General features: G+C 42.8%; 1 protein-coding gene across 1 annotated transcript; it reads left to right on the forward strand.

Annotated features, from left to right (window-relative positions):
* The first annotated feature begins 38 nt into the window (after positions 1–38).
* STMND1 (stathmin domain containing 1) lies at positions 39–24679 on the forward strand. The gene is made up of 5 exons (XM_045811627.2): positions 39–334; positions 10384–10564; positions 15312–15463; positions 23191–23316; positions 23899–24679. The coding sequence occupies exons 1-5, from the start codon at positions 254–256 to the stop codon at positions 24178–24180; spliced, it is 822 nt and encodes a 273-aa protein (XP_045667583.2). The 5' UTR covers positions 39–253; the 3' UTR covers positions 24181–24679.

Raw genomic sequence — 24679 nt, forward strand, 5'->3', positions numbered from 1 at the left:
CGTTGTGATTTAGACGCCTTCTGGTTTCCAGTTACAAACTTCCCACCGCCGCCCAGGTCCCAGGGCCGCTTGATGAGGTTTATTGTGGCAACACTTCCCGGCAACTGCCCAGCTGCCGAGCGCCTCCAGCCCCGGCTTTCAGTGCGCAGGGGCGGGGGTGCACGGCGCAGGGGTGGGGTGCAGGGGCGCAGCAGGGAGCACCCCCGGGGGCGCACCGCCCGCCCGGCTGGAGGCTAAGCGCGCGGTGCGCGGCATGGGCTGCGGACCTTCCCAGGCTGCGGAGGACCAGAGACGCGTACCCGCGCCCAGGAAGGGCTGGGAAGAGGGATTTAAGGTAAAACAAACCAACACAACAGATAAGCAGGCACAAAGCCTTTTGCCACGCTTGGGGGAAGGGGGACGACTGGAGCAGACGGAGCTGGGTCGGCAGGGGCTCACAGCCCTCCTGGTGGGTGGGTGGGCAGAGGTGGGAGCCACTGTCTTCGCGGGTGTTTACCTGCAGTCTTACCCAGGACTCATCCTGCTTTAGGACTTGCTTTGAGAGCCTTTTGTGTTTCAAGAACTTGGCAAGGTGGTCCCACCCAGGGCAGAGGCAGGAGCCGCAGGTGGAGCTGTGCGTTCTGCCCAGAGCTGGGGTTGGTGGTGATTCTCAGGGGAGGGTGGGAGTTCCTGGGAGCTGCTGTACTTTACTGGCTTCCGGAAAGCGGGCCCTTTGAGAATCACTTAGCGCTCAAAGAGATTGGGAGGCCATCCGTCTGGCTGAACCCTCTCGCTTACCCCCTGAGGACCCTGAAGCCCAGAGAGGTGGATGTCTCGCCTGTGGCTGCACAGCTTGTTTAGGGTCAGAGCTGGATAGAATCTGATTTTCAAGAGTCTCATTCCAAAACTCTGTGCGCTCTCGCTCTCAAGATTGCAAACCCTGTAATTCTGGAGACTTGAAGGGGAATGATTTCCAGGGTGGGGCATGGAGGGATGAGGTCCAGGATTTCTTCCAGTCCTCACCACCATCAATATTGCACAAACGAAACTGGGACCCCGCAGTGCTATACCTTGGAGAGGGATCACCCAAAGATAATATTACCATAAAATCTATCATCAAAAGCAGGATACTTTAAAGAGTGAAAAGGAACACTACTAATGAATTTACTCAGTCTGATTGAAGCCCATACAGTTGGCAGAAAACCAGGATTTATGGTCACCCTTCCGCAAGGGCATTTTTGGAGCTACTGTTGAAAGAGCATACCTTTTTTCCAGCAGATGATGTGCAAGATGCCATTGGGTGCCACTTACGGCACCTACTGTGTGTGTGGCACACATGCTGGGCTCATGGGCACATCATAAAACAAACCAGAGACTCGGGCTTAGGACCTGGTGCCCACCCATCTTGACACTGTTTCCTGCTTTCTAGCCCAGCTGCCTCTGTCCCAGTTTAGGTGCCTGTTACCTCTTACTGGGTCTTCCTGCCTCTCCCATTGGCATCCTCCCTACCCCATCTGCCTCCCACACTGCCACCTCTCTTTCTAAGAAAAAGTTCCCTGGAGTGTGCAAAGCCCTCTACACGTGGTCCCACCAGGCTTTCTAACGTCATCTTGTCCAATCCCGCATACTCGTAGACTCCTGGGTCTGCCAGAGGAACCCACAATGCTCCCTTCCTCCACTCATCAACACTGTTCATGCTGTTCCCCATGCCATTCCCCCTTCTTGGAATGCCCTCCCCAGGCCCCCATTTCCAGCTCACTTGACGAATTCCTACTTATCCTTCAGCACCGAGCCCAAACACCACCGCTGTGGCACTCCTTTCTCGCATGGTAAATGTTTGTTTAAAGCTCCTTCTGCCTCATAGATGTATTAGCTTCTTGGAAACAATTTGATCATCTTTATTACTCATTACTGCTTTGGGTTAATATATAGTAATACATTTTCCTCCCTTTTCCCAAAAACTATATGAATGTGGAGCGCGTGTGTGGCTCAGTTGGTTGAGTGTCTGCCTTCAGCTCAGGTCATGATCTCGGGGTCCTGGGATCGAGTCCTGTTTCAGGATCCCAGCTCAGCAGGGAGCCTGCTTCTCCCTCTCCCTCTGCCTCACCCCACCGCTCATGCACTTGCTCTCCTAAATAAATAAATAAAATCTTCTTAAAAAAAACTATATTAATGTGATTTAAAATATTAAGCCATTGTGCTTTTGTCTTTTTTGTATGAAAAATCTTTTTTTTTTTTAATTTACTTTACTGGCATGATTACGAATAAGACTTCCATAGGAGGAAATTTCCACTATTTGTCTTTCTTATCTGCCCATATCCTTTGTTTCACTTTGTGGTTATTACTGAAAATGATTTTGTTGAGCAGGTGGAAGATAGAGCAGGAGGAAGTGATAAAAAGCAATCCTCTCTGCATGTCAGATACACTGGGTCCCTCTAAGCTAAGCTTCCTCAGGCTTGGGAGGGTTTCTGTGTTTCTTCCTGAATTCCCTGGGTATGAAAGTCATTGTGTCTCCATTGGATTTTCATCCGATTCTCCTAACAGGTCTCCCTGGATCCATCCTCCACTGCCCACCCCCACCTGTGCTCCAGCTCGTCCTCTTCATGACCTCCAGGGCAATATTTCTAAAGTAAAATCTGATTATGTCGTCCTCCGCTGACAAAACAATTACCGACCCATTGGGTAGGCACACACATCAGTGGTCAAGAATGTCACTACCTCGGTTTGATTTCTGGGTCCACAGTTTGTTGGCTGTGTGACTTTGGTCAGGTTTTTAGCATCTCTGTGCTTCAGTATCCGTGTCTGTAAAATGGGGGTAGTACTGATACTAGTTATTTCATAGAGTTGTCAACGAAGATGAAATTCACATGAAATGATCATACCAACGCCTGGCACAGAGTAAGTGCTTAATATGAGTTAGTACAATTGTCATTATCACAGAGATTGATGTGAGATAAAATCCTAAATCCTTAGCACGTCTTACCAGCCATCCTTGAGCGGCCTCCGGTCACGTTCTCCAGCTTCATCTCCTCCCACACTCATTTCTGGTCAAACCTAGCTACTCGTTGCTCCCCAAACCCATTCTCTCTCTATCTCCATGCTTTACACCTGTTGTTTACCCTCCCTTCAGATTCTCCCCCCTCCTCCTTGTTAGGCCACATAGCAAATATGTACCCATCTTTCATGACAACGTAAGTCCCCTCTTCCTGCCCCTGCCCCCACTCCCACTACTGCCACCTTGCCGGCAGAGTTGACCTTCGACCTTCTCCTACATTGTTTCAGAACATCTTATTGTGTTTGCCTCCCATCCTGAGTTACTCCTTTCTTTGTCTTTGCATCTCCTGCGCTCACTACAGTGCCTGAGGCAGACCAAGCACTAAATAAACATTTTTTGAGTGACTCCATGTCCCTCCCAGCTCCCCCATTTCCTTGGTATCTTCTTGTCTCCTAGTCACAAAACTAGACTAATGACAGTCAGCAAAGAGGAAATTCAGTATTAAAATAGCTTGAAAATAGACTCAGAGTCGACTCAAGCATATACCTCCTTACCCCCCACCCCCACCAAGCACTTGACTTTGGAAATCTGATCCAGCGAACGTATGATTATTAATTAAACACTCTCTAGCTATCAGAACGGTGCTGCTTTTGCTAACTTCCTAAATGCACAGGTGGAGGGCTCAGTAGTTCAGCGGCGTCTTCAAAATGAGAGGAACGTGTTTGCTTGCATGAAATATTTATGTTTTCTAGCGGCACAACTTTAAAATATTCTGAATCGAACTTCTCGAGACCTGCCTACTGACTTTCTCCTCACTTTTACCCTAGTCGAAAATGGTAAAAAAGGCACAGTAATAAAATAATGCATGATAAGAAAAGCATGGGAAACTTCTCAGTTGGAAAAATGTTCTTCTGTATGATGAACTCTGAGTTTCTGACTTATTATGAAAGGGAACAGACTAGATTGGAATAGACGATCTCTAAGGACCCTTCGCAGGTTTTCCCTAGTCTTTTGCAGGAAAAGTCATGTTTATCCTCAGAATAAAAGAGACGAAGTGACTTCTTCCAGTCCAGATTTTTAAAAGATGGTATTTCTTTTTTTTTTTAAAGATTTTTTATTTATTTATTTGACAGAGAGAGACAGCCAGCGAAAGAGGGAACACAAGCAGGGGAAGTGGGAGAGGAAGAAGCAGGCCCCTAGCGGAGAGGCCCGATGTGGGGCTCGATCCCAGAACGCCGGGATCACGCCCTGAGCCAAAGGCAGAGGCTTAATGACTGCGCCACCCAGGCGCCCCAAAAGATGGTATTTCTGAGTGTTTTTTGGAGGGTTGCTATTTGTTTTTACATTCATTAGATGTAAACTAGAAAAATCAAATTTTGAAGAGTACATTTTTCTTATATGTCTGCAAGACAAATATATTTATAAAATGCATCTGCCGATAATGTGATTTAAGGTTTCAGCTCAGGGAGGCTTGACAAACGGCTCCCTCCAAACTGTTTGGCAAATGTGTTTCCCGGAAGCTTTAGAACACAACCCCTAGTACTTCCAGATCCAAACCAAACAAAACACAAAACGCAACTCTGTCTGTAAAAGCAATACGTTTTCTGGAACCCTGATAATTCTCATGCATTGCTGTTTGCTTCAAATTCTCAGCTTTTCAATTCTGTCTAAAATTGGTAAGATTTTATCCCCAAGACAATGAAGTATAAAATAGAATTGATTAAAAAAATATAGAAACATATTGATTCTGTGCTTCTGCCACAACTTCATCTCAAGGAAAAAATAAAACCTCCCACCCACCTCCCCACCCCCTCCCCCAGCACCATGGCAAAGAGACTTCTCATTGGTGTGAAAATATAAACCCCGATGCATAAAAAGAACAAGAAATCTGTTTTGCCATATCCCCGACAGGCAGAGATATAATTAATTTGTAAATATCTCTGGTCTTTGAACTCTGTCTATTCTCCAGTCTAGATTATGAAATTGGGTTAAAATTTCCAGAATGTGTTGCACATAGATAAGGTATTTGAAAGACATTCTTAGTTTTCCAAAGAGAAAAACCTTACGTTTCTGCTCTGGAAACTGAAGGCTGGTATATGTTATTTTATGTCAAAAGATTGTGTTTCCTCTGCTACCATTTAAGCTTTGGTCACTTACAGAGCTTGAAGGCAGACTGGATCTGAGTAAGTAAGAAACAGGTGAAGATCCTTGCTAAGGCCTGGCTGGGTTCGTGGCTTGGATGAAGCCATTGGGAGGTCATGTAGGGTTGTGGCACTTAAATATACTCTGACTTGTAGGTGACAGATTAGCTTTGTGAAAAGTCACCTTTGAGACTGAGACTTTGCTCATTCCAAATTTGCTCTCAGCTCCACTATGGGCATTTTGTTTGTTATGGTTACATTTTTCAGGGTCTCCGATGGGAAACGTTAGATGGCAAAACTCGCCTTTGTGTTTAACTCAGTGCCTTGCTAGGTCCAAAACTATGGGTCTCCAAAACAAAACAAGCTTGTAAAATCACCTGTCTCATCATCACTGCAAATAATTGGTTTTTAATAGTTTATTTGGAAAGAGGGACAAGAATACCGAACACGATCTTTGCTTTATCTTCAGCATGAACTGTGAGCCCCTGAAAAAGCATCAGAGTCTCCTTTTCCTTTGTTATATATAACAATATGTATTTATATATATTCGTGATATGTGTGTGCATAAATGTGTGTGTGCATGTGAAAGAGAGAGAGATCCTGTCTGATATAATAGGATTATTATTATATAACAAAATAATAATACATAAGATCTATAAAGACTTTTCCTGGGACTACAGAGCAGTAACTGTGTCTATAAGAAAGACAAACAGAGAGAGAAAGAAAAAGCACATAGTTACTCTCATGCCTTCTCCGTATGCCATTTGTATTTCAGATCTATTGACTTTTTGTTTGCTTACTCGTTTGTTTGTTCAGTTGGTTGCTTTTTCATACTTTCCCGAGTAGTCCTGAAGCACAGAACTAATTAGCCCTCAGCACGATAAAATGACGTTGGCTTAGCTGGAGCAATCATGCTATGTAAAGATGCTGATAAGGAGCTATGTGAGTCTCCCTATGAACATACGAGAATCCCTAATTGAATGACAAGAACCTGAGGGTGTTGGAGCTGCCATGACCTAGCTACTGTGATTTCTACTTAGCCTCCGAGGGATTTCAAAGCACTTTGGTGAGCTTTCAGAAAGTGAACAAATGTGCTTAGATTTTTTAAAATTTGTATGATTTTTATTGTGAGAGTACAAAGAGTTTCAGGCTGATGTCCTATTTTTTAAATTCAATTTTCCCAAAGGAAATACTTTCTGTTTAGTCCCTGGAGTCATAACTTCAAACGAGAGAGACCTCCGTCCTTTAAACAGAAGTTCGGAGAGGTGTGCTGTCTTCCTTTCTAATGTTTCTGGGCCCCTCTCTCTCCCCCAATTTCACTTCCACCGTCCTAGTTCATGTTCTATCAGATCTGACCTGGACAATTGCAATCACCGTTATTGACAGCCCTGCTCTGTCCCTTCCTTGCTTCCTTCAGTTCCCCTAGTTTGCACTAACCCCAGTGATTTTTCTAAAAACAAACACATGATCATTTTATTTTCCTTTCATATACAGAAAATCTACGAAGGATTCTTGTTGCATTTAAAATAAAACCAAATTCCTTGACTTCCCTTTCCCACCTCACCACTTACCCCTGTCTACCTCCATCTGTTTCTGTTCCACTGCAAAAACTCCAGTTCATATGCTCACAATACTGTTTCATACCCTGTCTTCGTGTGTGCTTAGTCTCTGTCTAGAATGACCTTTTCTTCTTGCCCACCGGAAACTCATTCATCAAGACCCAATTCATGCATCTTCTCTTCTTCAACACCTTCTGCGGTCCCAGCAAGATACGATGTGGTACTAGTGTACCAGGGCATTGCTGGAAACAGCGGGGTTTGGAGGTAGGATCCTGGGGCCCTTCAAATACTCAGGGGAGAAGAAGAGTACCCCTTGGGCCAACAACATGAAATCAATAGACATGAGAAGAAGACCCAGAGGACAATAACCATAGAAGATGCTTATGTTCTTAGGTCTCCTGGGAACACTGAGGAGCCTTCCCCTGCTATGTGTCTTAGATGCAGAAGACGTTGGCCAATCAACCCAAGCAGGGAGAAAAGAGCCGGTGCTGAAAGGGAGGGGGCAGGGGAGTTAGAGGGGCTTGGAGAAAAATGTTCCTGAACATACCAATATTTAGAGCATTCTGCCTCTCTAAATAAGTAACAGTTCTTTGAATTGAATTAATGTAGCTTTTTGAAAAACTCACCACATTTTTTTCTTACTTTTCCTCTTTTGCTGTGGGACTATGAAAAATTTGACATGGACAAGCATCTCAGAGTCAGTGGTTCACTCAATCACGTACGGGCCCTTTTAACAATGTTTTGATCTATTTGCAAGCAATAGAATTGTAGTACGGAGAAACTGATATTCTTTTTTTTTTTTTTTAAAGATTTTATTTATTTATTCGACAGAGATAGAGACAGCCAGCAAGAGAGGGAACACGAGCAGGGGGAGTGGGAGAGGAAGAAGCAGGCTCCCAGCGGAGGAGCCTGATGTGGGGCTCGATCCCAGAACGCCGGGATCACGCCCTGAGCCGAAGGCAGACGCTTAACCGCTGTACCACCCAGGCGCCCCCAGAGAAACTGATATTCTTAAAAAGGAAAAGGTGGGAGCGTCAGCCAGTGCAGGATTTAATGGAGGGCCCTCTGGAGACACATATTCATATAAAATGTGTACATCTTTGGGCCCAGCATGTCCGTATCTAGGGACTGATTCTCCTGGAATGATTGGGTGAGTTCCCACTGCCATGCACAGATATCATGCCAGCCCTCTTCATTATATTGAACACATATACAGAAACACATATAGAAACATCTGGAGAAACAACTAGATGGCCATCAGTAGGAACTGGTTAAACAAGTTGTTGTATATTACCTAATGGGCCCCAGTGCTGTCATCTCCCTAAATGACTACTCTCCACCATTAGGTAGAATGAGGTAGACCTGTATACGCACTGACATAAGCAAATGTCTCTGATATATTGTTAGTGAAAAAAAAAACAGGTTACAGAATATATATATATATATATATATATATATATATATATATATATACAGAAATATAATACAATACCATTGACTATATAACCGGATTTATTTTAGTCACAAATAGCTTTATTAAAATATAATCCACATATCCTACAACTCACCCATTTAAAATGCACAATCCACAGCCACCACCACAATCTAATTTTAGAGCATTTTCATCCTCCCCACAAAAGAAACCACTATCCATTAGCGGCCAACCTCCATTTCCTAAGCAACCGCTAAATCTGTACTCTGTTTCTATTAATTTGCCTATTCTGAATATTCGGTAAGTGGACCCATCTTTGCGTCTGGCTTCCTTCACTCCTCATGATGCTTTCCAAAGTCACCTACGTAGCAGCAGACTTCAGTGCTTTATTTCTTGTTATTGCCTTAGAATATTCTTTGGTCTATCCAGACCGTTTTATTTATACATTTGTCAGTTGATGGCTATTTGGGTTGTTTCTACTTTTTTAGATATTATGAATATCAATTTTGAACATTTGTGTGCAAGGTTTTGTGTGGACGTATGTTTTCATTTTTCCTGGATATATATATATATATACACCTAGAAGTGGAATTTTTGGATCAAATGCCAACTCTCTGTTTGGCTTTTTTTTTTTAAGATTTTGTTTATTTATTTGAGAGAGAGAGCGTATAAGCAGGGGGAGGGGCAGAGGGAGAGGGGGAGGGAGAAGCAGGCTCCCTGCTGAGCAGGGATCAGGACCTGAGCTAAAGGGAGCCGCTTAAACGCCTGAGCCACCCAGATGCCCCTCTGTTTGACTTTTTGAGAAACCTCAAACTGTTTTCCAAAGTGGCCGCAGCATTTTATATCCCCAGGGCACTGTGCAAAGGCTCCCATTTCCCCACAGGCCCGCGCACACGGATGATGTGGTTTCTTCATTATAGTCATCCTGGTGGATGTGAGGTGGGGCCTCATTCTGGTTTAGATTTGCATCTCCTTAATGACTAATGATATTGAGCATCTTTTCATGTGCTAATTAGCCAATTCCGATTTAAAGATTCTATTTCTTTGAGCAAACACATCTGGGAAGTTACATACTAAGATGTTAATAGTGCTTTGTCTAGGGAATGGTACTTACTTACTTCCTACTGTGTTTCTGTATCACTCAGATTCTGTCAAAGGAACAGAACCAGGATTATGGCTGGCTGGATAGATAGATAGATTACAAGGAATTGGCTTATGCAATTGTGGGGGCTGGGTAGGCAAGTCCAAAATCCCCACAATAACATAAGTGGTCAGAAAGGACAGGCTGGAGTTGAAGGTGCAGTCCACAGAATGAATTCCTTCTTCCTCAGGGAAACCTCAATTCTACTCTATTGCCTTCAACTGATTGGATGAGGCCCACCCAGATTATCAAGGATACTCCTTTTACTTAAAGTCAACTGATTGTAGACGATAACCACGTTTACCAGATACCTTCACAGCAACACCTAGATTCATGTTTGATGGAATAACAATACTGTAGACTAGCTTAGTTGACACAGAAAACTAATCCTCAACAACTTCCTTCTGTATTATTTATTTTTACAATGTGTCTGTATTTTTTAATCAGCAAAAACAATAAAGATACTTTCATTTACAACAGAACTTTTTTACAGTGCAACATCTTTACTTTTCACACCTGATGAATGTGTTCATCTTGGCACCGTCCGGGGCGCTCGGCGTGTAGCTTGTGCCTGATAGATTCCTGGTAGATACTATTTCCATTTCTATTGCTCCTATGACAAATTATCACACATTTCGTGGCTCGCTACAACACAATTTTATTCTCTACCAGTTCTGGAGGTCTGGAGTCCAAAATCAGTTCTAGGGCTCAAGTCGAGGTGTTGGTGGGGCCGGTTCCTTTCAGGGGCCATGAGGAAAGAATCTTCTTCCTTACGTGTCCTGGCTTCTACAGCCGAGTTCCTCCCATTCCTCAGCGGTGGCCCTTCCTCCATCGGCTGCTGGTAGCATCAGCACCGTCTCCACTTCTGTAGTCGCATCTCCCTCTGCTTCCGTCTCATAAGGACCCTCGTGGTTACACCCGGGTAATCCAGGATAACCGAGCCATCTCAGGGTCCCTAAATGAATCACATCTCCATGCAGGGTAACATCTCCAGGCAGCTGGGACTATTCAATCTCCACGACAGGTCCTCGTTGGCTGAATATTCGCAAAGCAGCCTTGTGATGTTGTTTCCATCTTCCAAGAAACCATCTTCTAAGAAATCTTGACTCTCACATGGAGCCCTTCCCTTTTCACAGGCTGAAGTCGGTGGGACTCATTCCGGGGAGGACTGCAGGCCCCAGAATGAAGCTGCGTTACCCAAGGACACTGTGAGCGGCCCTGATGGCCTGGAAAAACAGGCTCGGTTGGGAAGCTTACCTGGAACCATACCAGAAAGTTCCCCAGCTCTTAGTGAAGACAACAGAAGAATACATTCAGGTAACGTCCCACGTTTATAGGAATCTCCACAAAACACCGTCTCTCTAAATATATTGTATAATGTATGGTAGCAACCCTTTTCGCACAGTTTTGCGGACCAAATGGCTAAGTCCTTATCTCTGAGACAAAGGATGGAGCCTCAGGCCTTCATTATGTGAGTAAGTAATGCTGACCAGTAATCTTCTGTAAATGAAGTCATGAAAACCATCTTGGGTTTTTTCTTTTTTCCTTTTTTCTGTTTTTCTTCTCTCTCCCTCCCTCTCTCTCTCTCTCTCTCTCTTTCTTCAAGCTAAGAGCCCTTCCTGGTGGTTGGGAAACAGGCCTCAGGAATAGGAATCACACAGGCTTTGGTCACATTCCTGTAAACTTCCGCTGGGCTCGCATCTTTCCAAGAGAAAGTTCTCCATTTGAAAAAATAAATACAACCTACATCAGACTGTTTCCCCTGTGTCTCCCACCCAAAAGATCAGCAAATATACAAAGCAGTCATCTTTCAAAAACACAGAACAAGTCATTATGACCTGATGTGCTCCTTAGAAACTTTTTTGATTTTTCCCGTGGTGGTTTTTGCTTTACTTGAGTCCCCAACCCCCTCCCCCCGCCCCCACCGTGTTGATTTAAGAGGGCCTAGTTCTATTTTACCAGCCTCTGAAACAAAGTGAACTCAATAGAACTCAAGGAAAAGTGCTCTGTTTTATTTGAGGGCAAGGCTTTCGTGTCATTCTTCACTGCTCTCATTTCTTCCCCAGGCACATGTTAGACCAGGAAAATAGATGGGCTAGTAAATGAGATTCTTTTCCTTGAACTTTGGGGACACTCTCTTTATGATAGATTTCATATCAGCCTTCACGTTGTGGTTGTGATGTGAGGTAGGAGGCGGGGGATACAGCTGGGTGGCCTCTCTTCTCTCTCTCTGTGTCCGGCCAGCGCGTATAGTTTTTCTCAGTGATAATTCCATTGATGGGAATCCCTCCTAGACCGAGGCACAGATGCTCAATGTCTGTGGTGCTAACAGACTGCAGACCGTCAGGTGCACGGGGACCTGGGCGTAGCCTCGGTCAGTCCGTCCAGCGGGGTCGTGCTGACAGACACACCAGCCTGGGGAGGGGGTGAATTATTAAAGCAGGTGTTCCCAAGACGTGGTGTAAATGAGTTTCCAGGAAAGATCTTCCCACAGAATGAATAACAACCAGTGCCCTACGCTTTGTATTTGCTCTCTGCCCGGTTTCTCCTCTCTTTTCTGCATGCCTACTCTGCCCGTCTTTAGAGTGGATTTGTTAAAAATTTCAAGTTTCACACTAACACGTCCCAAGTCTTTCCTTTAATAAAAAAAAAAACCTTATTTTGAATAATTTCAGATTGAGGTAAAGTTGCAAAAAACAGAGAATGCCTGTATTTTTCCCCCAGATTCCCCAAATGCTAACATTATACCGCATTTGAATGTGATGTAATTACATGTGTCACGGTCCCTCTCTCTCCCCCCTTTCCTCTCTCTCCCTCTCTCTCTCTCTCTCTCTCTCTCTCACACACACACACACACACACACATGCACACACACACACACACACACACATACACGTAGTTTTTTTCTGAGAGCCAATCGCAGACATAATGACACTTTACTCCTAAGTACACCAGTATGTGTTTCCTAAAACAAGGATATTCTTGGCATAATCACAGGACAAGGATCACAATCAGCAAATTACCCCTTATGCGGTACATTATCTCATCTGCATATTCAAATTTTGTCAATTGTCTCACAAATGTCCTTTATAAATAAATTTCAGGTTCAAGATCTAATCCAGGATCACATGTTTAATTTAGGTATCATGCGGTGTTTTTCTCCTTTAATCTGGAACTAGTCCCTCAGCTTTTCTTTGTCTTTTATCAGATTGATGTGTTTAGAGACATAAGCCATTTGCTTTATAGAAACTTCCCCAGTTTATGCGTGTCTGATATTTCCTGATATTTCGGGTTATCCATTTTTAGCAAAAATACCAAAAATGATAATATTTATACCCTGGTTAGTACATCCAATCAGGAGGTATGTGATATCTATATTTGACCTTTATTGCTTTTTTTTTTGCCTTGAAAACATTTTTAAATGTAAAATTTATCAATCTTTTCTTTTATTGAATCTGGATTTTGAGTCATAGTTAGAAAGCCTTTCCCTACACCAGAGTTAAAGATGAATTCACCTGCATTTTCTTGTACGACTTCACTGTTGACACTTATGAAGAATTTCTAGCCTTGTGAGAATATGCTAATCTATATGTTAACAGCATAGGAAACAGAACTGTATGTTCCGTATGATGTCAAATTTGTAAAAATAAAATTTGATATATCAACAGCGGTAATCTCTGAATGGTAAGAGGATGGGCATTCTTCTTTTCTTTTTTTCTTCTTTTCTGTACCTTCCAAGTTTATTCTGATAACCACGTATAACTTTCATAATCAGAAGGAAGCATCATGTCACTTTCCAGCATTCCCCCAATCGTCTGCAGCATCCCGAGAAATCACGAGGATTCATTGCAAGACTGTCCTAGCACAGGGGTTTCTTTGTAAGTTGGCCCCTGTCAATGTCAAGCCAGTATTTTGGTGCACTCAGGAAAAATAATTGATTGAGATGGTTAATTATTTTTATTTCATAATCGTTTTAATAATTGTATTATGTTAGTGACAGTTGTCGACTATGACGTTCTCTTTAGACGAGCTTAATAAATAAGCTCACAGGGACACCTGCGTGGCTCAGTCAGTGAAGTGTCTGCCTTTGGCTCAGGTCATGATCCCAGGTTCTTCAGATCGAGTCCCGCATCCGGCTCCTTGCTTAGTGGGGAGCCTGCTTCTCCCTCTGCCTGCTGCTCCCCCTGCTTGTGCTCTCTTGCTCTCTGACAAATAAATAAATTCTTTAAATATATATATATATATATATATATATATATATATATATATATATATATATATATATAGAAGCATCCTGGGAGGGAAATGGACCACACAGTGGTTCTCCTTCCATGACCTTGGGGAAGGAGCGCCGTGAGGTGGTGAAGAACACAGGTACTGAAGTCAGCCATTCTTGGATTCAAATCCTAGTTGATTCTCTTCTCACCCGCGTCACCTTTAACAAGTTAATTCACCTCTCTCATATAGTTTGTTTATACGATAGAGATAATAGTACCTCTCTCAGAATTCACAATGTTACAAAGTATATAAAGTACCTACTATGATACCAAGCACCCAAGTGCTCAGTAAATATTAACTGTTATTTTGACCATTCCAGATAAGCCCACCCTCTAAAAGAAAAAAAAAAAATCCTTCTAATTCTTTGAAGAGGATTGACCTCTAATTTTTTATTGAATTTTTCTCTGTTGCTTCAAGCTTTAGTTTACTAGTTTACCTACTTGAAAGACAGCTTTACCACTCTGTACCAAAATCTGTATACAGCTTTTTATTTATTTTTTTTAAAGATTTTATTTATTTATTTGACAGAGAAAGAGAGAGACAGCCAGCGAGAAAGGGAACACAAGCAGGGGGAGTGGGAGAGGAAGAAGCAGGCTCCTAGAAGAGCAGGGAGCCTGATGTGGGGCTCGATCCCGGGACCCTGGGATCACGACCTGAGCCGAAGGCAGATGCTTAACGACTGAGCCACCCAGGCGCCCCTGTATACAGCTCTTTAAAGTGAAAATTGAGGCTATTTCAAACACACGCAAGGGTAGAAGACACAGCACTGGACGAGAAATGAGATTATAGGCAATTTGTTGAAGTTCCTTGCAGTGGTCAATAGAGAAGTCTCTTGTAACAACAAGGTGAATATTCTGAAGTGAGAGACATCTGGCTAGTGTGTGTGTTTGTGTTTTTTTCCCCCAATCTTCCCGCTGCAAATTCATGAACACTGTCTTTGTTAACCAGTGAGGTTAGAAATTTTCATAACAACACTCTGTCCGCTAGATGGAATGACTTTGGTGACTATCAGGACTTCCCGATGATGACGAAACAGAAGATAGCCCATTTCTGAGGACTCCTCATTGCCCCTTTATTTTAAAATGTGTGTCTGTAAAAACAGACGCCTGCTTGCTTCTTTGTTGAAGTGGGTGATTTGTAATGGGGGGGGGTCTCTCTCATCAGTGCAGTTCACTTGTGAACTGTTCCAGTGCCATTTTTAGAATCGATAATAAAAATTTCCCTGATATCACTTGAATTCAATTGTGATTTGGTTCAAAGACTCTTTTCCAAAAGGCATACTCTTACTTACATAGATTGAGCAGATGGCGTCATTGTAAACTCAAGGTTGCAGAACCAGAAGTCTCTTGGCAACATTGCACTGTTTATCCTTTGTATACAAAGCCTAGAAACCAAACTGCAACTCGGAAGAGTCACTGGAAGAGTATCGCCTTCCTAGCTGTTCTTCAGCTCCATAATTAGCGCAGAGAACCCATGCAGTCATACTCGAGTGTACAAGAGTTGTTACAACAAAGGAGTGGTGCAGAGCAGCGCATGAAAGACTTGTTGTTATGTTAATATGGGGCCTGCGAAGTAAACAGTGTATCAGGATGATGCATATCCTCCATAAGAACATGAAGAATTTGAACTTCAAATGATTGAAAGATTTATAATAAGAACAGATGTGTAGGTCAGAGTGTTGAGATAAAGATTTAGTTAAGTAATGTGATTTATAAAGCATCCATTTAGCATCTGATTGATAAAATGTTCATACTTACATTTCTATTCCTTCTTTCGTTTCCTTTAGACCTAGTGACTGTTGGATTAATCCATAAACCTCAACCCCCAGAGAGCCAAGAGCGACAAAAGTCATCAGATATCCTGGAGGAATTAATTGTTCAAGGAATAATACAAAGCCACAGCAAAGTACATAGAAATGGAGAATCCTATGATGTCATGGCAAGTAATTCCATAATTTACACTAGCTTATAGTTAAAAATAGCAATAGAATATGACCAATGGTGAGTTACAATCTCCAAAATCTTCAAGTCACTGTGCTAAGCCAGTTTTTTTCTCCCATAAATTCTCTCACCTGTCTACAAATTACCCTTCTCTACAGAAGGGCCCTAATCATTTTTTTCAAGCTTATTTATTTAAGCAATAATCTACCCCCAACGTGAGGCTTGAACGCACGACTCCAAGACCAAGAGCCGCGTGGTCCACTGACTGAGCCAGCCAGGCACCCCAGGGAATTGCCCTAATCATCAATGATTAATGAAGCCAATAAAACATTTTGGGTTTTACTGAATTTGAGAGACAGTAAGCCCCACTGAATAACACGCCTTCACTCTTTGAACAATTTTTATTAAGCTTTGCCTGTGTGCTGGTATTATGACTATGAAACTGAACTCCTATTTCTGTAAGAGGAAAATACACCTAAATGCCAAAGCTATGACACCCTAAGCTATATACACCCTAAGGTCAAACATGAGGAAATGAATACAGTGGTAAAAATCCTCATACTCTCATTTTTCTTCTTTGTTCATTCATCTTGACTAACTGATCATTGTTTTCACTAGTGTGGGCAGTATTTTTACTTTGATTTTAACTGGCTGTGGGCCAAGTGTTAAGTCCTTAATTTTTTAGTAAGTTCTGTCTAAGCCCGTGAAGAGGATGACAGGTGTTGTTGGTGCTGTTTTGGTCTGTTTTCTCGTTTGTTTGTTTGCTTGTTAACTAAAGCTCCCAGGCAGCCCCCATCGTCCTAAAGAAGATATAAAGAAGAATTAACAGAAAAAGAAGCCTAAGGAAAAATGAGTAAGAAAGAAAAGAGAGACACAGACATGATGGAAATAGGGACCAGAAGGAACGTCAAAGTCTCCTTGATGGTTGCCCATCCTTGTCTTGTAGGGAAAACAACCAACTGGGAATAAAAAGATGCATTATTTAAATTAAGTTTGCCACCTCGACCAAGTCACTTAAGTGTTTGAATAAAGGTAATTTCCTTCTCTGCGTGTAGGAAATGCTGAGAACTCACGAATAAAAGCCAAAGTGGCATTTTCTTTTGAAGAAGGAAAATACATCCTGCAGAAGGTATTCTGGGAAAGGAGAGGAGATTGCTCCACCTCATGAATGATATTATCAGGCTGCCAGTAATAAGAGGATGTAGGGGGCAGGAGAAGGTAAAAATAGATTATATAATGGAAAAGATAATGCCAGTATAATGACAGTTTACATCTGGACGACGCTATTGTGATACGAGGCACTTTAGAATACTGTATCTTATTTGAAAGTAGTAGAAGATGGGTCTTTAACATGGAAAAGGGGGGGAGAGATTTTTTTTTTTTCCTAGCTGTAGGTGAGTCTCTGGGGTTCAGAAAAAAGGAAGGTGCATCAAAAGGAAAAAGACAGGAGAGCAATCTGGAGGAGGATGGATTGTGGAAACTTTCAGCAGCGAAGCGATGCCTTCTTTAGGGAACCCTGATGCTAACAGCAATGGGAACAGCATTAAAACCTTTGTCAGTGAGTCAAACGCCAGAGATGAATGAATTCAGACAGAGACCTTACAAGGGCACCAGCAGGGTTAATTAATGTAAACTACATCGTGAAAGAAATGTATCTATTGAAAAATGAAAACTATGGGCTTGACTTGCAATAACATCGTTAAGTGAGCCCCAGATGAAGACCGTGTTCGTATTATATAGAAATGGAATGGTTGACTGGGGGTGTACTGGATGGTGACTAATATAACAAAATAAAAATTATAAAAAAAAAAAAAAGAAAAAGAAATGGAATGGTTGGAATGGTGAGAATAACACCCTTCGTTTCTTTTGCCTTTTGCTTTGCAATTGGGCCACGATGTCCCAGCATAATCCAGATTTGCAACAACACCGCTGTGTGTTTTATTGCCCAGGGCCATGGTCCTTAACCTGGCTACACATTCGAATCACCAAGGAAGCTTCCGAAAATCCCAGGGTCCAGGGCCCACCTGGGACCAGTGGCTGGGGGTGAGCCCTGGCGGTAGTGCCCCCAGGTGATCCCGGTGGACGGCCAGGCTGAGAACCACTGCCCTGAGGTTTCCACCAACGTGGACACAGAGCCCTCAAATTCATCATAAAGCCAGAAAGGGTTAAAGCTTTTGAAATTGAATTCCCCCATTCATTGTGAAAAAGAATTCTAAAATATTCATGAAAATATGTTCTTATAATGTTATAATGCTATATATATAAATATTATAATATAAATATACAATATATTGACATTATAATGTTATAATAATCATACTACATAATTGTTATATAATAATATATGTTATTAGATAATATAATATATAATAATTATATAATATAATTAATATTATAATGTCATCACGCATTTCAGGTAGAGGACTAAGGGTATACCCAGGAATATATGGAAATAAAGGAGAGATACAATTGCTCGGTGTCACAGGTAAAGTCTCTCAATTCAGGTGTAGCTGAGAACGTATGTATATCAGACACCAGGTGTCTTCATATTTTAGGAAAAGTTAGGAGGCCAATGTCAAAAGATGAGTGAATACCGAAAGGAGGGACATACTAAGAACGGAAATATTATTAGACAGTTTATACTTTTAACCATCCAATATTTAATAATAGTTCATTGGATCATACTTTTATTTATACTATCATACTTAATTGGATAGTTAATTGGATCATACTTTTAACTATCCCATATTTAATAATATTTTTTTAGAAAAAAAAAAAAGAGAACAGATGATAAAATTGGCTGTAAAACAAACCAAAAAGGATGTTAATGTCAGCAGTTACTGCAATGTGATGAAGGAACTAGCTATGTAATACAATCTCTTCTCTGATACCAAAAAAATCTTTTCAGTCAAATATTAGAGGGGGAAATGAAATAACAAATGTGAGGCTACTTTAAAAACAAGACTTCTTATGTAGACCAAGAGTATAAATACAAGGGAACGTTGGACAGATCTGTCCCCTTCTGTAATTTGGTTCTCATGCAGAGAGACATATAAAAAAAGATTCTGTGAAGTGAGGGTCCCCCACACATCTGCTGAATCAGGGGACCCCCCCCTGCGGGCCAGTCTCTCCCTGGAGGTCCCCAGCAGTATCTGTCCCCCACAGGGTCCCGTTCATCTTTTTTTCTTAATTGTTATCATTTGCTGGCTGGTAAATACCACGCAATTCTGTAGTGCGCCTCCCCCATCCCACCTCCAGATAACACGCTCTCGAGCAGATTCATACTAATAAAATTTACCCTCACTCAGAAGGAATTATGATGATATGTAAGGAATATAATATTAAGCTAAATATCAGACTAAGTGAATCTTTCAGTATGCTTTAAAACATATTAAGAAACTTAAGTGGCTGTATTATAAATGCGTAAGGACTTGATATACTCATGAAACTGTGTCTGGATTGGTCTAGACCTCTCCAAGAGATGTAATTGGCTCTCATTTATCCACGTTGGTATTATCCACTTGAGGTGTCTTTTCTCCCAAACTCTTTCTCCCCTGCCTCTTAGCCTATCCGGGGTGACCAAACACAAGACTCTGATTTCTCTATTGACTCCTTCTGTCTCTGGCCAACGTTTATTCCCTCCTCGGGGCAACGTCTAAGCTTGGGAACCCTCAGGACAGTGAGGGAGTTGGTTCACCTGGCATCAGAGTCTGTAACGTTATTTGTTGAACCTCACAGGGAGGTTTTAAAGGAGGAGGACGTGGACTGGGTGAGACTAATGTCAGCTGACGCTGTGGCATTGCTGGGCGGTCTCACAGGGATGGAGCACGAATAGCAGGAAACCCAGACCCGTTCTGTGCACAAGACTCTGGCGAGGGAACTTAGCCAAGGTAGTGCATTTGGGAGTCAATGATTAATTAAGGAAGCTCTGAGGAATCCACAGAATCTTGGCTGCAAGAAGGAGTACATACAAGCGAGAATGGCTGGAGACAAGATCCAAACCTCACCACAGCATCTTTGGGCGTGGCAGTCCTTTGCTGGTAATCTTAAAGAAAATCACTGAACTAGTAACTCCTATAGGTTTTAGAGTCGATTTTTTTTTCTGGAGTTTCTATGAGTAGCACCTCTCTAAGTGTACAGAATGTTATCATTGATATTTTCAAGTGCAGACAGTCGGTAAATCGTGACTTCAGAAAATCCAGTGGGAAAGAATACACCTATTTTCCCTTGGGTCTTTCAAGGCTTTTACTTAAAATGTCAAACTCAGGAAAGGATGAGGGCTGCGCAGGGAGGATTCCCTTCCGGAAGCAGGAGGAAGTACTTGATTCTGTGGGTATCGTCTGGGATAAAACCACAGGAAGGGTCCACCCAGACCGGAAATCCCAAGTCTCTCAGAACTACTCATCTACTCCCTTAGTAAGAGGCAGATTCCTGTGGAAAGCCTCACAGAGTCTTTCTTCATTGAATCTGGGATTACCATTTCATGTTCTTTTAGCCCTCTGTGAGTGAACTTCCCAAAAAACTGTTTTCATACTAATTTCACAGTATCTTTAGCTGAACCACCACAGCAAGAACGTCCCTCTTTGCAGCAAATGGCTTTTGCCAGCAGGGAGCCTGAGAGCCAATTGTCACAAAAATAATACAGTGATGGGGGAGGGGGAGCTTGCTTTGACAAACAGCCCACGGTTTTCATGTAGTGAAAAACTTCTCACCACATAAAACTGTCTGATGGCTGTAACTGAGCCAAAACTTCAACAAATGTTTCCCTCTGAAAGGCTTTCTGAGAATCATGGTTCTTAAAGCTGGAAGGAACCCTAGTGGTCCTCAGCCTCTATTTTTCCCTGTGAGAAAACAGAGTCCAAAGACAAGAGGCGCCTTGTCTCAGGTGACACCGTGGGTACTAGTGGTCTACCCAGGTTAAAGCCCAGGCCTCCTGCTGGCCCCTTTCAGGTTCCCTTTCCTGCCCTTCAAGACAGATACTGTAACTTGGTGATGACTCTGTGTGCTCTCATTGAAAACAGCCACCGCTTGAAGACATGAACAGACATCTCTCCAAAGAAGGCATCCAGGTGGCCAAGAGACACAGGGAAAAATGCTCCACATCACTCAGCATCAGGAAATGCGAATCAAAACCACAATGAACTATCACCTCGCATCTGTCAGAGTGGTTAAAATCAAAAACACAAGAAACAACAGGTGTTGGCGAGGATGTGGAGAAAAAGGAACCCTCTTGCACTGTTGGTGGGAATGCAAACTGATACAGCCAATGTGGAAAATAGTATGGAGGTTCTTCAAAAAGTTAAAAATAATAATCTCCCTATGATCCAGTAATTGTACTACTGGGTATTTGCTCAAAAAATACAAAAACAGTAATTCAGAGGGATACACGCACCCCAATGTTTATAGCAGCATTATTTACAATAACCAAACTATGGAAATGGCCAAGTGTGCATCTATTGATGAATGGATAAAGAAGATGTGGTATATACGTATGACGGAATATTACTCAGCCATCAAAAAGAATGAACTCTTGCCATTTGCAACGACAGGGATGGAGCTAGAGAGCATTACGCTAAGCAAAATAAAACAAGTGTGAGAAAGACAATTATCATACAATTTCACTCATATGTGGAACTTAAGAAACAAAACAAATGAGCAAAGGGGAAAAAAAAGAGAGTGACAAGCCAAGAAACACTCTTAACTATAGAGACCAAACTGACAGTTACTAGAGGGGAAGTGGGTGGTGGGTGCAGGGATGGGGAAATAGGTGAGGGGGATTAAGGAGGGCACTTGTCCTGATGAGCACTGGGTGATGTATGTTTAGTGTTGAATCACTCTATTGTACACCTGAGACTAATATTACAGTGCACGTGAACTATATTGGAATTAAAATTAAAAACTTCATTAAAAAAGTCACTGCTTGGGGCGCCTGGGTGGCACAGCGGTTAAGCGTCTGCCTTCGGCTCAGGGCGTGATCCCGGCGATCTGGGATCGAGCCCCACATCAGGCTCTTCTGCTATGAGCCTGCTTCTTCCTCTCCCACTCCCCCTGCTTGTGTTCCCTCTCTCGCTGGCTGTCTCTATCTCTGTCGAATAAATAAATAAAATCTTAAAAAAAAAAAAAAAGTCACTGCTTTCACTGAAGGAAATGTAATTTCCATTTCCTGAGTGATTACTGTATACCTCCTTAAAAAAGAAATCCTATGAAATAAGTATTATTAAACCCATTTTTAAAATGATGGAAGGAAGGCTTACAGAGCTTAAGAACTCAGGCAAAGACACACCATGGCCAAGCAAGGCCCCAACCCAGGTCTGTCTGAGTCTCGGTTTCGTATCTTTTTCTATTGTGCTCGACCTCCTCTCTGCTGGATCTATTTTCAATATGGGCCGTCTTATAGTATAAAGAGGCAGTCTTTTAGATATTACAATGGATATCAATAGCTCCTTTGTCTTTAAAAGTCTTTAGAGAAATTACCTAGAAGTTCATTGAGACTTTCGCCAGTTGTCATAAATCTATATATTCTGACCTAGAAGGTTGTTTGTAGTAAATTAAGAGAAGAAGGCAAATGCAGAGCCTGGTGAGGGTATAATCCCATTTATGTTTGGTTTAACATTACAGATGTACTGTACATGCATATTTATATAAATATATACACATAGAAAATTCTGGAAAGACACATACCAGGCTCTTTAAAATAGGTTATGCTGATGAATAGGACTGGAGGCCAGTTGGTTAAATAGAAGCCTAGGAAACTATTTAAGTATCGCTTTACTTTTTCATGACCAATGTATGTTATTAAAAAATTAATTTTAGGGGCACCTGGGTGGCTCAGTCAGTTAAACATCGGCTTTCAGCTCAGATCACAATCTCAGGGTCCTGGGATCCAGCCCCACATCAGGCTCTCTGCTTCTGCCTCTCCCTTTGCCCCTACCCCTGCTCATGCTCTCTCTCTCTCTCTCCCTCAAATAAATAAATAAAAATTTTTTAAAAATCATTTAAAAAATTAATTTTTAAAAAGAAAAAACATGTACATTAAAGCCTTCCTTATAAACCCTTTACAAAAATTTTACTTCTTTATAACTAGAAATTGTAATCAGCAAGTCATTATCCCTGCTTTGAACTACAAAAAGGGTAGTCAGTCCCGTGAAATAGTGGGGGGTTTTTCCTAATGTCATGAAAACATTCTCGAAGTCCTGAGGTCAAAGGCCAGCCCAGGGTCGCTACTCAGTAATTGTTAATTCTCTCCTCTATGAGACCCAGAGTCCTAAAACCCTATCTCCATCCCAAATGGAAGGTGTTCGTGGCCTGTGGAATATTACAAAATGATCAGATTTAACTTTTTACCTTGAACTGCATGTTCATCGCTCGTCTGCCACCTTTCTCTGCCTTGCATGTGTTCTCCAGAATGTTTTCTTCTCCTGAACGCTCTTCTGGCTCCAGAAGAATCTTTGGAATCTTTGCATTCCTTCATGGATTTCTGGAAGAGCCTGCTTTTTGGTTGGTTTTTTTTTTTTTCCCTAAGCATCTAATAGACTTTTTTTTTCCCCCTGAGGAATCAGTTCTGTTGTTCCCAGCGTGCACGTGGTGGTTTTTAAACTCTGCCAAAACACCTACTGAGATTTTTAGGACTGACATTTTACGCTGTGTGTATTCTGCCTCTCCCAGCTCTCTCCTCTGCCTCTGAATCATGTCTGTTTCTCCCTTTTGAACACTGTCTTCCTCCAGGTAAGCACCACGCCGCTGAGAAAGCCGCCCGCCAGGCTGAAAAAGCTTAAGATCAAAAAGGAAGCAAAGGCTTTCACAATGAACGACCTGAAACAGAAGATGCAGGCTGTGGAGAGGCGCAGGAAGGTACCTGAGCTGTCCCCAGAGCAGGCTGCCTGCTGAAATGCACTCACACTGGCCTTTCCAATCTACTGCTTTGAGATTCGGATCACGTGTTTGAGTGATCTGTATGCTTTCTGTGCTATATGTTTAATTTTCCTTTAATGCTCTCTGTGGGCTGCAGGAGTGAAGCAACGTCTCGAGGCCAGCTGAATGCTGGTAGCCCCAGGAAGCAATGTTTGCTTCTTAGTATGGAGTTTTCTTTATAGGGAAGAAGAAGAAAAGCTTCAGTTTGGGGGGGGAGGTGTGCAGACCATCAGAAGACACCTGGTCCCCATCACCCTCTGTCCCCCATCCTGCTAGGAAGCAGCCTTCACAGCTGTGGGCTGCCGACCTCTGTCTCCATCCCCCTACCTGGCTACTTGGAGAGCAAGGGCCACCCAGAAGCTCCGGGAGGGGAGGGAGTGTGTCTGTCCTCCACAGCAGTGCCTCAACCCGTGTTTGTGAAGTCACTGAATGATGAAATGGAAAAGTCCTACGGGTTTATTTCAGGTTTAGGCGTGGGGAAGTTACGTGGGCTCATTCTTCTTCTTCAATACTGCTTTTCAGACTAAAGAAGAAGACATAAGAAAAAGGCTAAGGAGCGACCGACTTCTGTCCCCGGCCAGTCGTCCGGAGACAGTGGAACCGGGTGGGGCTGAGGTCCCCTTTGCCCAAGCACTGGGCGCGGTGACCTCTGCTGCGTTTGAGCCGGCCCACCTACAGGGAGCAAAGCCCCTGAAGAGGAAGAAGAGCGATGCTGGCTCCAGGGGAAGAGACTTCCCTTATGAAGGACTTGGGGTGGTGGAGTCAGACCGGTCCTACAACCAAGCGGATGATGCATTTGAATAAAGCCACCTTCCGTGACTTTCGTGACAAGGGACAAGGTGCCCGTTCTCCCCGGTTGTGACGATCTTAGTGTGTCGTGTGTTGTTTCTGGCGGCCTGATCTCACCCCGCTGGGGTACGCGGGTGGAGGAATGGTTGTGTAAGCTGCATGGGCTGAGCTGAGCGGGGTAAGTGAGATGCTGATGCTAGCGAAAGGGAGAAAACCCAGATGATCTGACTAGCTTCCATATGATAAAGTTGGCATTCTCCTCCAGCATGGCTCCGAACACCGTGAAGATGTCTTTATGAACACTTTCCAGCTTACATCAATGTGCCAGATGAAACCCTTCTTTTTGGCTCCGGGCCCTCGGCTCTGCCCACCCTCTGGGGGTTTACCCTCAGACAAAGTGCTCGGACGTGTCTTATGTATTTTAATGATCTGTGGGTTTCTTATCTGTATGTTTAGTTATTTCTTTTTAACTGTCTTTGTGTTGTGAAGGATTAAAGCCATATCTTGAAGCTGG

Source organism: Ursus americanus, chromosome 32 (assembly GCF_024610735.1).
Source record: "Ursus americanus isolate L20-20 chromosome 32, mUrsAme1.1.p, whole genome shotgun sequence".
Lineage (NCBI taxonomy): Eukaryota > Metazoa > Chordata > Mammalia > Carnivora > Ursidae > Ursus > Ursus americanus.